At 57.7% G+C, this 16,221-nt stretch overlaps 1 protein-coding gene across 6 annotated transcripts; it reads left to right on the forward strand.

Annotated features, from left to right (window-relative positions):
* The first annotated feature begins 760 nt into the window (after positions 1–760).
* Positions 761–15,645, forward strand: KCNS1 (potassium voltage-gated channel modifier subfamily S member 1). Of its 6 annotated transcripts, none has more exons than XM_054845029.1 (3): positions 761–1,578; positions 6,856–7,848; positions 13,377–15,645. In XM_054845029.1, the coding sequence occupies exons 2-3, from the start codon at positions 6,883–6,885 to the stop codon at positions 13,830–13,832; spliced, it is 1,422 nt and encodes a 473-aa protein (XP_054701004.1). In that variant the 5' UTR covers positions 761–1,578; positions 6,856–6,882; the 3' UTR covers positions 13,833–15,645. The 6 variants fall into 6 exon arrangements, with proteins under 6 accessions (XP_054701004.1, XP_054701001.1, XP_054701000.1 ...); XM_054845026.1 differs by lacking the exon at positions 761–1,578 and adding an exon at positions 1,972–2,098; XM_054845025.1 differs by lacking the exon at positions 761–1,578 and adding an exon at positions 1,984–2,098 and having other exon boundaries at positions 6,223–7,848.
* The last annotated feature ends 576 nt before the right edge of the window (positions 15,646–16,221 follow it).

Genomic DNA, 16,221 nt, shown 5'->3' on the forward strand with positions numbered 1-16,221 from the left:
TGACCCATCCAGCCTGGGGCACTGCGGGCAGAGCCCCGGCAGCTCTCTGCCTCGCTTCCCGCTCACACTTCAGCTCCTCCGCGCAGCCCAGGGGACACTCGTCAAAGCCCCCCGGTGCTGGGAGAGCTGGTTTTTTGGGGGGACAGGGCTCAGACCTGCCCTGTGGCGATGTGGAAATGATGCCCTGATGCAAAGACAAAATGCTAGATGGAGTGGGCACCCTGGCAGCGTGAGGCATGGCTCCTTCCCTGAAAAATGGCTGACTGAGAAATATTTTCAGAAGGGAGAAGAAAATTCACCCTGATCACAGGACGTGACAGGCAGAGAAAACCCTGTGCAGGAGCCAGCCCTCCTCCCACCCCGTGGGCTGCACCCCGCTGGGGGTCAGCACCCGCTGTGAGCTGGGCTTCCAAGTGCCCGGAGCAGACAAAGCTGGGCATGTTTATCTTGCAGCTTCCAGGGATGCTCCGCCATCCCTAATTGCCATAAAAATAAATGGTTTTTGCTTCATATCACAGAGCAGACGAATTTCCCTCAGGTTTTTTTTTTTTCTTCTCCTCTTTTTTTTCTTTTCTGAGGCCTCCCTTAAAGTCATCCCTTCCCCCTCCCTCCGCTGCCTTCTTCCCATGTAAACAAGCACACGGCACACACAGTCTGACACATCACACACATGGAAACACGCTGATGGCCCCGCAGTGGCGAGCACTGCCTGGCGCAGGGACGGGGCTGGCAGCACACACGGCCGCGGGAGGCAGGCGTGCGGGCAGGGGGAAGGATGCTCGCCACCAAAAAGAGCTCTCAGCCGGTCGCGTGCAAGCCTGGAGAAGGGTGAGCACCCAGAGGCTTCAGCTCCTCGGGCTGGAATCAGCAAGCAGACAGATCCGATGCGGAGGGTGGTGTGAAGTCTCGCCCTGTGCGAGCCGCCTGTCTGACACAGCTGCTCTGTGCCAGCTGCCGGAGCAATGAACCATCGCTGCGCGGACATGCAGCCCCAGCCGTCACCCCAGGAAGGTTGCCCATCCTCTCTTTCCCATCTCTCTGCTCCGGCAGCTGACTTCTGCGGGAGTTGGTGCGCTTGCAGCAGTCCCCGGGCCGTGCAGGGATGGCCCCAGGTGTCAGCAGCAGCTCGCTGACCTGAAACACAGCGTGTGCCATGCCTGGGAGTCGCTGCCTTCACCCATCTCCCAACGAGCCTCTAAAGAGACAACAGGGAGCTCAGCAAGCCAGGGGGGCTCTTACCTGGGGGCCTGCCCTGGTGCCCTATGCACCCCCTGTCCCAAGGAGGAAGATGGAGCTGGATCGCATGGAGGGCGACTGCGAGGGCAGAGGCGCATCGTCTGCCCGGCGCAGGGCGGCACCGCTGCTGGGGCCCTGCTCGGCCTGAACACCCGTGGCACGGGACAGCACGCTGCACCCCACATAGCTCTGGGGGCTCAGCCCCCCAAGGGCAGCGTTTGCCACTTGGGCAACTTTGCAAAGAGCTGGGGTAGGCCAGGGCTGGGCGAGGCATGTACCCCCATCGCGGCTCCCACCAGCCGTCCCGCAGGCTCTCCCGGCTGCTAAGGGCACTTCCAGCAGGTAAGGCGATCGCGGCAGGTGTACCCACGCCTGGCCCAGGTTTCCTATCCCGCTGCCATCCTTGGCTTGGTCCCGCACGGCCGCTGCAGAGCTGCCTTTGCAGGATAAACCGCCTGCCTCACACCGGAGCTGCGCCGACGCACCAGCCGGTTTTGCAAAATCGGGTCCCCCGTCTTGTGGTCCCGGTGGGCTTCCCCGGGGGACCCCACCCCCGGGCACCCTCGGGCATCCCCAGCCCTCTGCCCTGCACGGAGCTCAGGGGCCGCCCCAGGGTACGGGGACACGCACCCCGCTCCGCTCCGGCTCTATCGCAGCCGCCGGGGACCGGGGACCGGCCTCCCCTCCCCGCTCCCACCCCTCGGCTCCGGGCGGGCGGGCCGGAGGGCGGCACCCCCGGGAGGGGCTGCGGGCGGGACCCCCCTCCGGCCCCGCGGAGCTTCTGCTGCCGCCGCCGGCCCCGCAGGGCTCCGCGGCTCCGCGCCGGGCGCGCAACGCTGCGGCGGGGGCGGCGCCGAGGCAGGTGAGCGGCGGCGCGGGGCCGGGCTCCGGCACCCGGGGTGCGGCAGGCACCGGCATCGCGGGGACCCGGGGCACCGGCATGCCGGGACGCTGCAGGCACCGGCGTCCCGGGGCGGGGCGAGGACCGTGGGATCGGCAACCCAGGGAACAGCAGGGACCGGGGCACCGGCATCCCGGCAACTCGGGGTACCGGCATCCCCGGGCATTGCAGGGATCAGCACCCTGGGGCGCGGCAGGCAGCCGGGGCACCGGCATCCCGGGGTGAGAGGGCAACCGGAGCAGCGGCATGCGGGGGTGAGCAGGGATGGGGGCAGCGGCACACCGGGATGAGCGGGGAAGCGAGGTACCGACATCCCGGGATGAGCAGGGAGCCCCTGTGCCAGCACCCACATCCTGGGATGCTGGTGGGACCCGGGGTACAGGGACACTCCTGGTCCTTCTGCAGGCGGGTGTAGGAGAGTCTCTCTCCCGGAAGCCTTCCCCCCACGGGGGCTGCATCCCCTCCTCCCCCGGGAGCAGGGCAGGGCGCGGGGGTCCCCTCTGGAGAGCTGTGCACCCACTGCATGGGACCTGGGAGCAGAGGCTGGCACAGGGCAGGACATCATCTGCAGCAGGCGCTGGGCTGCCCGCTCGCAGTAGAAAGCCGAGCTATTGGTAATCACCCCCTCCTGCGCCCCGAGACAGGCAGGGAGTCCCCCCGTCATCTGCATCCCCAGCCCTGGGCATTTTGGTGGCCCCTCAGCGTGCAGCAGCAGCTTACGCTCTGCCTGCAGGGAGCAGCCGGCAGTGGGAATCCCCCCTTCTATGCTCCCCGCTGCCCGCCTGGCAAACCCCCCCACCAAGGAAGGGCTTGGTCCTGAGCATCTTCAAGGGTGATGGGGAGGGGGTCTGCAGGGGCACTTTTGGATGACCAGAAAGCAGGTGTCTCCCCAGTCCTGCCCCAGCATATGGCTGATGGGGACACCATCCTGCAGGAGCTGGGAGGTCACCCAGCCCCACTCCCCCCCAAGGTACCCAGCAGGGGACCCCCAGCCCTACCCCAGCCCCATGGGCATCCCATGCAGGACTTCCTCCAGCGGTTTGCAGCCACCAGCCCTGCACACCTGGGACGTGCAGGGTCACAAGCCTGGGGTGACGGGGCATTTAGGACTGGGCTACAGGCAAAGGATGAGGGGTTTCCTCCTTCTCTAAGCATTTCTAATGGCTCCTTTGAGACAAACCACACGACTCCCTGCTGGGAAGCCTCGCTGAGCTGTAAGTACAGGGCTTTTTATTTGGACTGTTAATCTAAATCCATTGTACCTGGCTGGAAAAGCCCCTGTGTACAATACTCCCTGCACTTGCTGCATCCTCACTTGAATGTCTATTAGCATCTTCCTTCCCACTCCCTTGGGTCCCCTCTGCCAGTTAGAATAAATGTACGTAACTTCCATTTGAAAGCCTTTAAGAAAAAAAGAAACAACGTTGTCAAGGGAAACTCTTCTAGCATTTCTTACAGATATGCTTGATCTGTTTTTATATTTTTTACTGTCATAAATGCATATATCAGAGATTTTTTTTCTCCACAAGATACATATTCATTTGAATGCCCAACACCCAGCTCACACTGGGCTTGTGTAATTCTGATGGTCGTCTCCTTAAAATAGCTTACAATATATTTCATAATTTACCAGAGAGACTGGCTTTATCTGTTCTATTTTTCCAATCATTCATGGAAATTTGGGTTAACTAAAGGAAAATTTTGCAAATTCACATTGTTCCAGACAGACATATTTGTATTCTCTATCCATTGTGCTTTAAAATAAAAAAAACACCCACCCTTCCCAAAGTAAGCTTCTGTTTCCCAGCAGATATCCCTGCAAATGTGAGACAGGCACATAGTTTGATGATCCAACAGGGGAGATCAGCCAGGTCTTAGTTCAAACCCCAGTTTTGTTCTAAAGCTGAGCTTAGCTAGTCGTGAAACAAGTAGGCAAAAGAGTTATAAAACTATTAATTGCTGCTTCACATTCCTAGATGAAAGCTGTATGTGGGCAGAAATAATTTGCTCTATTCAGAAGCGAACATCAGAAGGGAGGATCACAGACGGTTTGCGACCCTTCTCCTCGCTCTGCTTCCTGTGCAGGAGGGATTCCCGGGGGTGCAAAGGCTTGCAGGGTCCTGACACCCACTTGGGGTTTTTTTTTTAGCTGGCAGAGAGGTGGGAGCCGGCTCCTTCCTGGCTCTTGGCATTTGGCACGTCTCACCCAGAGCCGCAGCCGTGCAGCACAGCGGTGTGCTGGGGACGGTCCTGCTGAGCCGGAGCATGGCTTTAGGCTTGTCCTGCCATCCCAGCACAGCCCCCGGTAGCCCTCTGGGCTGCCCCGTGCCCCAGCCCAGCCCCAAAACCACCTTTCCATTGCTTTTGGTCACATTTGGCCTGGCCTCCTGGAGTTGGTGCTGTATAGGGCAGGTGCGGAAGCAGGCTGAGGATGGGTGTGGGATAAGCTGGATCCCACAGACCCACTCCCACGGCTGTGTGTGTATGTGTGTGTTTGTAGCCTGAATGCATGAGCATCCTTCTGGAAGGAACCTGGATTAGTCATCCCCACCCCACAGATGGGCTGCGTGATGTCTTCCCTGGAAAAGCTAATCTGTCACAGAAATTCCAATTTATCCCTGAAAAGGAGCGTTTACACCCCTTTTTCTCCCTTGCTTTTGTCTGAAGCATTAAAAAATTTGATACTTCTTTTTTTTACTCCCCCTTGAAAGGCAAGACAATGAGTCCATTAAGCTCTGAGGCTTCTCACAAGCCGGTTGCCTCCTCCAGACATGGAGTAATGGCTTGGTGGTGCAAATCCTGCGTCTTTAAGGAGCCGTGGCTGGGAGATGCAGTGGAGTTAGCAGATGCCTCTGCCAGGCCATTTCACACAAATCTGGTGTTTGCTGCACCCACAAGCCCTGCTCAGCTTAAAAACATCCCTCTGGGGTTTATTTCTAACCATTGCTCTGGTACCGATTCCTCTCCAGCTCTGCTCTGACCTCCAGCTTTGGATGTGGAAATGTCCCCCAAGGTCCCTCCTGGTCTGACGAACCTTTTACGCTGCATTTCTCAGACACTGGAAAACACGCAGAGCCCTTCCCCTGCTTTGGGCTTTGCCCCATAAACCCCACGAGATGCCCTGGGAGCAACGCAGGGCTGGGGTGCAATGGGGTCTGCAGGGGAACGGAGATTCCCCGGGGTGGGGGGGCACCCGCCTCGTCTCACTGACCCGGCCTTGGCCCTGGTGGCTGCTGTCGGACCGGACCGTCCTGTGCGGGGTCTGGGGGCACCCGGGCATCACCGCGGGGGCTGCCGCAGCCTTTCCCTCGGCTCCCGCTGCCCGCCTGGCTTCTGTCCCTGCGTCGCACAAAAGTTTGAAAAGGCTGGGGGATACAGGACAGAGAAGGCGAGGGATTTTTCTAACAAGCAGCTGGCTGATTAAAACCAGGCAGGGAAGCCTTTGAGATGGGAAACAGGCCAGACTGGAGGTCTTAAATGCCTCAGTGACCGCTGCAGCAAAAGCATCAGCGGCTGCAGAAGTCGTGTCGGTACCAGCAGCGACCCTGAGGTGTGAGCAGAGCTCAGGAGCAAGTCACACCTAATGGCAGGATTTCTCCAAAGCAACCGACACGTGGGGAAAAAACATAATTCCTCGACCAAGGGAGCAAAGGCAGGGTCCCTGCAGGGGACACCCAGTGCTCCCGTGCCAGGAGCGGGGCGACCGTGTGGGTCCGGGGCTGCTCCCCCATCCCCAGGTGTTTTGACAGATAAGGGAGGGGGAGAAGTCTGATGTCAAGGTGATGCAGAAAGATCACAAACCTTTTTATTTGCCTTTTTATTCTAAGCTTCTGGTCAAGACAGGTAAATGCATTTGAAGGTGTGGGAATGCTTCTCTTTATCAGATGCTTTAACTGCTGCTCATTAGAAAACGGAATTTTTGCTGCGTGGAAGAGCCCGGTTCCATGAAACACCACAAATCAAAACTTTGATTTTTATTTCCCTACCAACATACAGGTTGTTAATTCAGAGTCATCAATGATTCTGAATCATGTTTTTGTTATGTTTCAGTATTATAAAAATGATCTTAATATTTTACATGACAGAACACACAAGGGGAAACAAAGCAAGCAGATTTATTGTTTTGACACTTCTTCCACTGAAATTCTCCCTAAAACTGACACCTTCTGTGAAAACACTTTGATTTGGGCAAAACTGCCTTTGCTGCTGGGAAGGCTGCACCATCGAAGGACTTTTTGACCAGGTCTAATTAGCAACGTAGGTAGTCGGGCTACAAAGCTCTTTGGCAGAATCACCGCGGCAGCGACTTGATGAGCACGGGGCAGCGTGAGATCTGGTTTTTCCACAGGGGAGGCTCTTTGGGGGATAACTCCTCTCTCCAGTGACTAATTACCTGTTTGAACAAGGAAAGCCCCACGGATGAGGTGCCAGAGGTGCAGTAAACAGCCTTCCGCAGGGCGTTAGCAAAGGGAGGAGCTTGAAGAGGGTAAAAGAAAAGCAAGGGAAAGTTCGACCTGCAAAAATCATTGGCTTTTCCCCCCCCTTGCATGCCACTGAAGAACAACTGCCCAAAGCTGTTCCTCTCCCCGGGCCTCCCTTTTCAACATGTGAGCATCCCTCCTCACTGCCCAGGGTGCTTCTGGCCCTCTCCCCCACAGGAGCACCCGGAGCAGGGGGAGCCCTGCGTCCCCTCCAGCCCTGCTCTGTCTCGCCCGCAGGTGGAACCAGCTCCTGCTCTGCTGATCATGGTCAACAAGACCTTAAATTACTGGGGTCCCGGTTTTGAGGAGGACGTTATCAACATCAACGTGGGGGGTCTGAGAAGGCGGCTCAGCTCCAGCGCCCTCTCCAAGTTCCCAGACACTCGCCTGGGACGCCTGCTCTCCTGCGACTCGGAGGAGTCCATCCTGCAGCTCTGCGATGACTACGATGTGAGCGCCAGGGAGTTCTACTTCGACCGAAATCCTGGCTTCTTCCTCTACGTGCTCCATTTCTACCAGACGGGGAAGCTGCACGTCATGGAGGAGCTGTGCGTCTTCTCCTTCTGCCAGGAGATCGAGTACTGGGGCATCAATGAGTTCTTCCTGGACTCCTGCTGCAGCTACCGCTACCACGAGCGCAAGCTGGAGAGCCGGCACCACAACTGGGACGAGGAGAGCGAAGTCAGCAGTGTGGACACATCCCCCGATGAGATCTCCGACATCAACCACGACCTGCTGCACTACAGCACGCTGCGCTGCGGCAACCTGCGCAAACGCCTCTGGCTCACCATGGAGAACCCTGGCTACTCCATCCCCAGCAAACTCTTCAGCTTCGTGTCCATCAGCGTGGTGCTGGTTTCCATAGCCACCATGTGCATCCACAGCATGCCCGAGTACCAGGAGGTGGATGAGAACGGCAACGTGCTCGATGAACCCGTGCTGCACAAGCTGGAGTATTTCTGCATCTCCTGGTTCACCTTCGAAGTGTCTTCTCGCCTCCTGCTCTCCCCCAACCCCAGGAAGTTCTTCAAGCACCCGCTGAACCTAATTGACATTGTCTCGGTGCTGCCCTTCTACTTCACCCTTTTGGTGGACGTGACCATGGGCAGTGACTCAGAGCTGGGCAACCTGGGCAAAGTCGTGCAGGTGTTTCGGCTCATGAGAATATTCCGAGTGCTGAAGCTGGCTCGGCACTCCACCGGACTGAGGTCGCTGGGGGCCACCTTGAAGGTAAATGGGCTCTCTATCTCCTTATCTACTCCTATAGTCTCTGGGTAAGAAGGAGACCTCTGGTGTGGCTGGGGGATGTGGACATTCCCGTTCCCAGTAAGCTACCAGCTCTGGCTAGTGTCTGGTGAGTGTGCTTGGGGTGGTGGGCTGGGTCGCTGGTTTCTGTGTCTCCTAAAGCAACCAAATGTGAGGAGCACTACATGAGTCCTCTTTGTACACATAGTAAACAGGAATTCACCCCATTGCTTGTAGACTTTGCTTCATGGATAACTGGTGCTTCCAGGGACTCAGCCACCCCTTCTCCATGTGCAAGCCCCATTGCACAGTGTTGGAACAGACTCAGCCGTGCATGGGTGGATGGTGATGTCCCCCCAGAAGTGGGTCAGTGCCTAGCCAGGCTGTGAGCAACCTCCTGAGCAGGGACTGGGCCAGCCAGCAGTTGCTGGGTACAGCATGTGTGGCTCGGAGCTGCTCCTGTCCTTAGTCTGGGAGAAGGGGAAACCTCCTAAGGGCATGCTGCCAGCTGGCCGGAGACCAGCATCCATACGTTGGTGTCTAGGGAGATATAGACATCTTGGTCCAGCTGAGCTGATTCTTGGATGCTCCAGGGTATGATGAGGTTGGGACTGGCACATGGTTAACCATGAGTGGCACAGAGCAGTGACAGATAAGCAGAAGGTTAGGTGCAGGGCCTGGGACAACCTCCAGGCAGGGTGCGTGTCCCCAGCAGAGCCTGGGCTACCAGCAGCTGCCCCGCAGTGTGCTGGAGAGGCTCAGGGAAAGCACAGCATGCAGGGCTGGAGGAAACACCCCAGGACCATGTGGTCCTCAGGAGGAAGAGCTGGATGAGGAGATGCTGAGACAGTGAAGGACCAGAGTCCAAGCATGCTGGGATGTGGCACCCCTGCAGGTTTAGTGAGAGGAGGTCCTCATCCTCCATGGCATGCCCCAAGGCTGCATCTCTCCAGACCCCCTCTGCAGCAACCCCAGCCTCCTTAGACAGACCAAGATCAGCTGTGACAAGGGTCACAGCATGAAGCTATCATGAAATCCTCACCAAGCCTGGCGCTGCAGCCTAGACTTCCATCACTGCAGCTTGGCTGCGTGGCATGGACCAGCCATGGTGCCCTGTGCAGCTCTGTGCTCTCCCCCACCATCCATCCCTCCTCCATCCCCCTCATGCTGAGGGACATGTGCATGAATCTGGGGAGGGTGGAACTGTCCCTTCACCTTCTGTGCTTACACAGAAAATCTAGCCTGATGCAGAGGCCAATTAAACTCAGCCTTTAATTGCTTCTGATTCTTGGTGACCACATCAAGAGAAATCCTAAAGCCAATCCTTGAGCCTGCCAAGACGCAGAGTGACACACGCTCCTGGTGCTCCACTACATGCAGGGCTTGTGCTGGGCACAGGGAGGGGGTCAACCAGGACAAACATCTCCTCTCCTCACAGGACCACCTCTGGTCCACACATTTAGACCAGAAGACTGGTTTGCAAGCACTGCTCGTGAAATATCCCCATACCTTTCCTCCCTTCAAACAAATGTTGTGCCAAACAAATGGCCAAGGAAAGCAATCTTCATAGCAGAGCTTGAAATTCAACCAAAGGGATGATCTTCTCCCACTCAGCACCTGCCAAGGGCCAGAGCCACAGCTCCTAGTGCTGCTCCCACTGAAGGGCCATCGCAGGGATGGAGCGGGCACAGCTGCGGCTGGGGACACCCTGTTTGTCACTGCTGCAGCCACCGCAGGGCCAGCATGGGATGTCCTGGTGTCATCAGGACTTGACTGCCAGGGTTAGACCCATTCCCACAGGTGAGCCATGGAGAAAAGCAAACCTCAAGCATGGCTGGGGACAAGGATGGGCAGTAGCAAAGGTCTTCTGCCAACTTCTGCTGTGAAGCAGGACCAGCCCAGCCCAGCACTAATCCTGCTAATCCCACTGAGCATCAAGAAAATGGGTGGAAAAAATTCCTGGTATCCTCAAAGCCTGCTGAAAACAGGGTCCAGGGAGGATTGTTTGACATGAAAATGCCTCGAGTCCTACCTGCATCATACTTACTTCTGAACATTCACCTTGAAAGAGCAATTAGCAAGTGACGGACCGGTGTAACACTGCTTGCAGAATTTAAATAAAATTGTACACGTGGGAAGGGCTCCCTGAACCCTTTCTGTGCTCCATTTAAGCGTGAACAACACGTTGCAGCAGAGCAGGGACTGATGAGCTCATCTGCATGTTATTAAGCAGCAGACAAGATCTGGGGAGCCGGCAGCATCCCGGCTCCGGCCTCTGTCGAGCCGCTGATTCACGGAATGACGTGCTGGAAAGTACCGCGTCCCCGGGACTCCGGAGCCAGCTCTAAACGGGGATGAGCAAAGACACAAATCTGACGCAGCAGCTTGGCATTGTGATTTACTGGGCACATAAATTACAACGTCTTCCTAATCATAATTTACTTCCTATTGCAAGAGCATAAAGCAGCAGCAGAGGAGTAAAGGCTGTTAACAGCCAGGAAGCAGGAGCGATGGCTCTGGCAAGCCGAATAATTGCTCCCCTGCCACAAAAGTGCTAGCAGAGGGATTTCTGCTATTAGTGCATCATAAACTCTGAACCATCTTCAGATTGCTTGGGGCCTGATCCAGGGTCTATTTAATTTGAGGAGAGGCTTCCCACGTGCCTCCGCTCTTCCTCCCCGCTGTGTATGACATCCATTACCGCTATTGCTGCTTCCCCGATGCGGGTCTGGTGCCTGTCTCCCACCGGCAGTCAATAGGTGTTAGGCACTGAGTAATTTGGGTACCTGCAGGGATCTACAAGAGTTGCTGTCTGTCCCCTTAGGGGCCTAAACACACAAATAGGTTGGAAAAGCCAGAGCTGCACGTCCCCAGACAGTGGATACATCACCCTGCTGTCACTACTGTGGGCCATCTCTGTGCTCGGTCCCCATGCTGGTATCTCCAGCCATGCTCAAACCAGGCTCTTCCATTTCATTTGCCTTCTGCTGTACTGGAGGAAAGATGTGCATTCAGCAAGGGAAGGAGCCCTGGCATGGCCCATGGTTGTCCCAAGGGTAGGCAGACCTTCTGCCAAGGCAGGAGCCCAAAGAGACTGCTGCTAGGGTGGCTGTTTCCCTGCAGCCTTTTATGACCCAGCATCACCTCCCCCAAGGCTGGCTGCTTCCTCAGCCTGCATCCCACCCAAACCATGGCCAAAACTCCATCCCCACCTGAACCATGGGCTAAGCCTGCATTCCCACCCAAACCCCAGCTGCAGCTGCCTGCCCCTGGATCAATGAGCGAACCACACGTGTGGAGGATAAATGGCTGCAAATAGGTGGCAGCCAGTGCCTGAGGATCAGCTGTGACAGGCTGTCCGGAGAGGCTGTGGAGTCTCCTTCTCTGGAGATATCCAAGATCTGCCTGGATGCGATCCTGTGCAACCCGCTGTAGGTGATCCTGCTTTGGCAGGGGGTTGGACTAGATGATCTCCAGAGGACCCTTCCAACCCCGACCAGCCTGGGATTCTGGGAGATTCCTGGAGCCTCCCCTGTGCCGCAAGCCCTTACCCTGCTTGTAAATTAAAGCAGGAGGAGTTATCGAGCTGCCCGCCTTCCCCCTCCAACACATCCCAGGGCCATAACTGATACTCTTTAAAAATGTATAAGGTTATTCGGCTCTGCTGCTCCCCGGCTGGGATGTACAGACGTGCTGTTAAGCTGCAACCAGGAGCAAGTCTTTCATGGCTATGTGATACATCCTTGAAACTCTGTGGCTCTGAGCTGTTTGTCCTTCCCAAGGAGGTCCTTGGAGCTGCTGTAGGGCATTTGCAGCCACAGGCGACGGAGGAGGAGGAGATTATTTCCCCTCGGTACTACTGGCACTAGCCGAGCAGCTTTTGCCAGCAATCTAAGCAAAGTCTTTTTGCTCCCTGCCACGAATCCACCTCCTTTATGTCTCATCTTGACCATGGAAGCTCTTTTCCCACATCTTCTGGTGTTTGCTTTGCTCAGCTGTTGTTTTGTTTAGTCAGTATGTGGTCTCCACTAAAGCATTCTCTGCCTGTTAGGAGACTGGGGAAAAAAACCCCATGATCAGAGCTCTGCTTTCCTTTCCTCCAAAGGTGAAGAGCAAGCTAGCAGATCAGTGGGCAGAAACATCCAAGAAATTCGCTGTGACAATCAAAAAGCGAGTGGACTAGCCGTGCTGTGAGGACGGCGGTGGCTTTGGCACTGGAGGGTGGTTAGCCCAGCCCTGCCAGAAAACGGTCCCCTCCCGGGCTGCGAGGCTTTGCGAGCAGGCTGTGCCGGGGGTCCCCATCCCCGCTGCGTGCAGGGCCCTTGGCTCACACCTCGCCACCCGTGGGACAGGGGCAGGAGCTGGGTGCTGGCCCATAGCGGTGTGCCTGGTCCCAGCTTGTCCGTCCTGGCCTCGCCTGCTGCCTTGTCCCCCAGCTGCCCACCGCCTTTCTTCCCCCAGGCTTTTGGCACACGTTTATACTTTGCTCTAAAATTAAGAATATCCAAAGAAAGATTGCAACACAAATGTTTTAGTTCAAAACCAGAGAAACGATGGCTTCTTCAAGGAGCCTTGCACACCTCTGCTGCCAATCTGTCCCCCCAGGTCCTGGGAGGTTGGGTGTCCCATGGCCCCATTCCCACCAGGGCTCTGAGACCCTCAGGGTGGGGGTCATCGAGCCGGGGGGTGCAGCACCCTGTGGCGAAGGGTGCTAGGACCAGCCACACTGCTGTTGGATGGATCCCCAGACTGACCTGAGTCTGACTGGGGCTGCTTGGATCCATGTCAGCTCTGAGGTTCACTTTGAGCATCCCATGGAGGAGCAGCAAAACCTGAAGGGAAATTATCTCAGAAACAGTAGTTTCTGCAAGAAAAATTCCCCCCCACGTGTGTAACAAAGGGTTAAATGAGTGCTGAGACTGCAGGTGGGATCAGGTCCCTGGGGCTCTGGCTGTGGGTGCCCGGCGGCCCGGGGCTGGCACCCGGGAAAGAGCCAGAGCTGAGCCTGCAGCAGCGGCGCGCAGCCTCCCTGCGAGCACGTTGCCAGCGTCTCGGGAAGATACAAATCGCTTCACTTAGAGGCTGCCTATTAGGTGGTTTCTGGGGACCTGCCAAGATAAAAGGAAAATGTGTCTAAATATTGTTAGCCGAGATCAGGTCGGAGCGAGTGCTGGAGGCGGGGGAGCTGGGAAGCACAGGTCCCCATTCCCTCCCGGCACAGCCTCCTCTTCGCAGGATGGAGGAGGGCAGAGGGGTGGCTGTGGGTGCCAGGGCTGATTTCCTGGCTTCCCCACTTGCTCCAGGTGGGGGTCACCCACACACCCCCCAACCTGTCTGAGCCCAGCCCTGCAGCAGGACATCCCATGGCAGAGATGGATGGAGGCACTGAGATCCCCAACAGAGGCGGGCAGGGAGTCTGCGTGCAGGGCTGTATTTGCGCTGCGGGATCCCGGTGTCCTGGCTGTGACGGGTGCGGCGGCACCCACTGACCACCGTTTTTCTTTGCCTTCCAGCACAGCTACCGGGAGGTGGGGATCCTGCTGCTCTACCTGGCCGTGGGGGTCTCCGTCTTCTCCGGTGTGGCGTACACTGCCGAAAAGGAGGAAGACGTTGGCTTCGACACCATCCCGGCGTGCTGGTGGTGGGGCACAGTCAGCATGACCACTGTGGGCTACGGCGACGTGGTACCTGTCACCGTGGCAGGCAAGCTGGCCGCCTCGGGCTGCATCCTGGGGGGCATCCTGGTCGTGGCGCTGCCCATCACCATCATCTTCAACAAGTTCTCCCACTTCTACCGCAAACAGAAGGCGCTGGAGGCGGCTGTGAGGAACAGCGGGAAGAAAGACCCCGAGGACGTGGAGAGCACCTCCAGCCACGACCGAGACTCGGACGCTCTGAGCGAGACCTCCCTGGGCAGAGGCAGCCCCGACCGCCGCGGTCTGACCCCCGGTGCCCACCCCACCCCCTGACCCCACCACGCTGCAGCACCAGGGCCCATGCGGGACCTGCTTGCTCACCGCAAGCATGGCATGGCTGTTGCACCGGGACACAGCGGAGGAGCCAGGCTCTCCCCGTCTCGCACCACGCCTGGTGTCCCCCCTGCCCTGCAATGGACAGGAGGGGCTGGAGGAGATGCCCAGTGGGTGCCACAGCCCCCGGGATGCAGCAGCCAGGTCTGTCTGAACGTGTCTCAGCCTTCATCCAGCGACAGCCCTGCTCCCCCGTGGCTGCAAGTGGAGGCTGCAGCGCTGGACATAGCCCTGCCAGCAAGGGAGTGAGAAAAAGAGAAATACAGGTGACCCTGGATCAGGCACCATCCTGGCTGTGTGAAGGGGAACGCTCCTCTGCCCTCAGGCTTTGTGTTGTCCAGGGTAAGGTTAAATAGCGTGAGGGTGACAGCCCCTGCCCAGGCTGGCTGCCCTTGAGGGTCCTGTGCCAGCTTGGCATCAACGCCAGCCCCAACCTCGTCCTACCTCCAGCAGGAAACAGCCTCGAAAGGCTCAGCTGCCCCACCGGCCAGGGGGGAAAGGGGGTTGGAAAGGAGTCTGTATGGGAGGAGATGTGGTGTCCAGCTCAGGGTGAGCCCCACTGTCCCCAGCCCCAGCAATGGGACCGACTGGACCTCACCTTCCTTCCATTGCAATTGGGCTGGAACTGCTCTCCTGTGCTGCCCCCACTGGGACTGGGTCTGGGGGCTGTGCTGGGAGCGTGGCACGGCCGGCAGCACTGTCCATGCAGGGGGGTCACCCACTGGGAGTGACCGGGCAAAAGGGACGCTGTGCTCCGAGGCAGGACCAGCCAGAGGGGATCAAGCTGGGAGAACTGAGGGGTCACCCCCGGTGGGGCTCTTCCCCCCAAGCCCTTTGCTGCATGGTGCTCCCACGCCGCGGGGTATGTGTTTTGGAGGAGCGGCTGCTCTCTGTGGCTGCTGGCTCCCAGCCCCTGGGGCAGAGAGGAGGCAGAGTCCCTGCCAAGGGCTGTCAGGAAGCAAACGTGGGGGTACGCTCCTGGGCACGGAGAAGCTGCCTCAGCCATTGTCGTACGCTCGTGATTTGCACTGTGGGAAGAGCTGCCAGGGAGCCCAGGGGTTGCAGCAGCCCGTGATGGGGTGGAGGAGATGACCAAAGCCATGTGCTTTGCAGGATTCGGCATGTGCCTTGGTCCCCCTGGCCACAACCCCCAGCCTGGCTTCGCTCTGCTGCTTCATCCCTGCCTGCCTTGGGGCCAGCCAGGAGCGCTGTAAGGAGGGGGTCACACTGCCCCGGGCATCACCTCCGTCCCTGCAGGGAGCTGAGCTCCCCGGGTGCTGATGCACACACCTTCCCTCCGCAGGGAGGGAGCACCCCCCATGTCTGTGGGAGAGCCAGGGCAGAGGGGACCTTGCACTGCTCCTTGTCACCGCAGCCTCTGAGCAGCTCACCGCCGGGCAGGGAGGTCCATCTGAGACCCAGGGCCCCCTTTCCGCCCGGATCCCCAGCTGAGCACATTCGGGGCTGCTCCCAGCACAGCATTAATTCCCCACGGAGTTTTTCCTTGACCCCCTGGTTCTCTGTTTGGAAGTTGTGCAGCTCCTTTGTGCACAGAGGAATACACCCAGCAATGCCTGTTCCAGGCAGGAGAAACGTGCACCTAATCACCTAATCGGCTCAAAAATATGTTGCTGGCTGCAGGATGGCCCCAGGCACCTGGATGGTGGCGTTTGTCGCTGGTTGTCCTGGCTGGCTTTCGGCACAGCCCCAGTTGCTGGCTCTGCCTGTAGCAATCTGCTGATCACGGGGAACACAAACCCCAGTGGGACGTGGGGAGGGGCCCCCAAGGAACAGCAGCGTGGGATGGGAGGGTGCTCACACTCCTGACATCATCGAGTCTTCCAGTATCAACGGTTTGTGGTCCGCTCTGTGCTCATTCTGACTGCGAGCTGGGACCAGTGAGCTCCATCGTCTGCTCCGACCAGCTCCTGCTGCACAGTTACTTGAATAAAGGAAGGAGTTTCCCCTTCTCTCCATAAATATTCTAGTAGCAAAATGTATTAAAATGTGAAGACTAAATTACATGTATTAATTAAAGAGCATTATGCAAATAATTAAAAGAGCATGTAAATTAATTTTCTATCTATGCATGGGATGCATACTGTATATTTTATTAAAGACCTAAGTGACCCGCTTTGGAGGCTGGCTTTCTGTTTCGCCTCGTGCAGCGCATCGGCTGGGCTGGGGCCGGCTCAGCGGGTCGGTGCAGGCAGCCCCGGGGAGCAGGAGCGGCCAGGCTGCTCCTGAGCGACCGCAGGTCCCCGTGAGCCAGCTCCAGGCACCGTCTCGGAGCACAGCGGAGCTCCCATGCAGACAGCCCCTGCCTCAT

This window comes from Grus americana, chromosome 17, assembly GCF_028858705.1.
Source record: "Grus americana isolate bGruAme1 chromosome 17, bGruAme1.mat, whole genome shotgun sequence".
Taxonomy (NCBI): Eukaryota; Metazoa; Chordata; class Aves; order Gruiformes; family Gruidae; genus Grus; species Grus americana.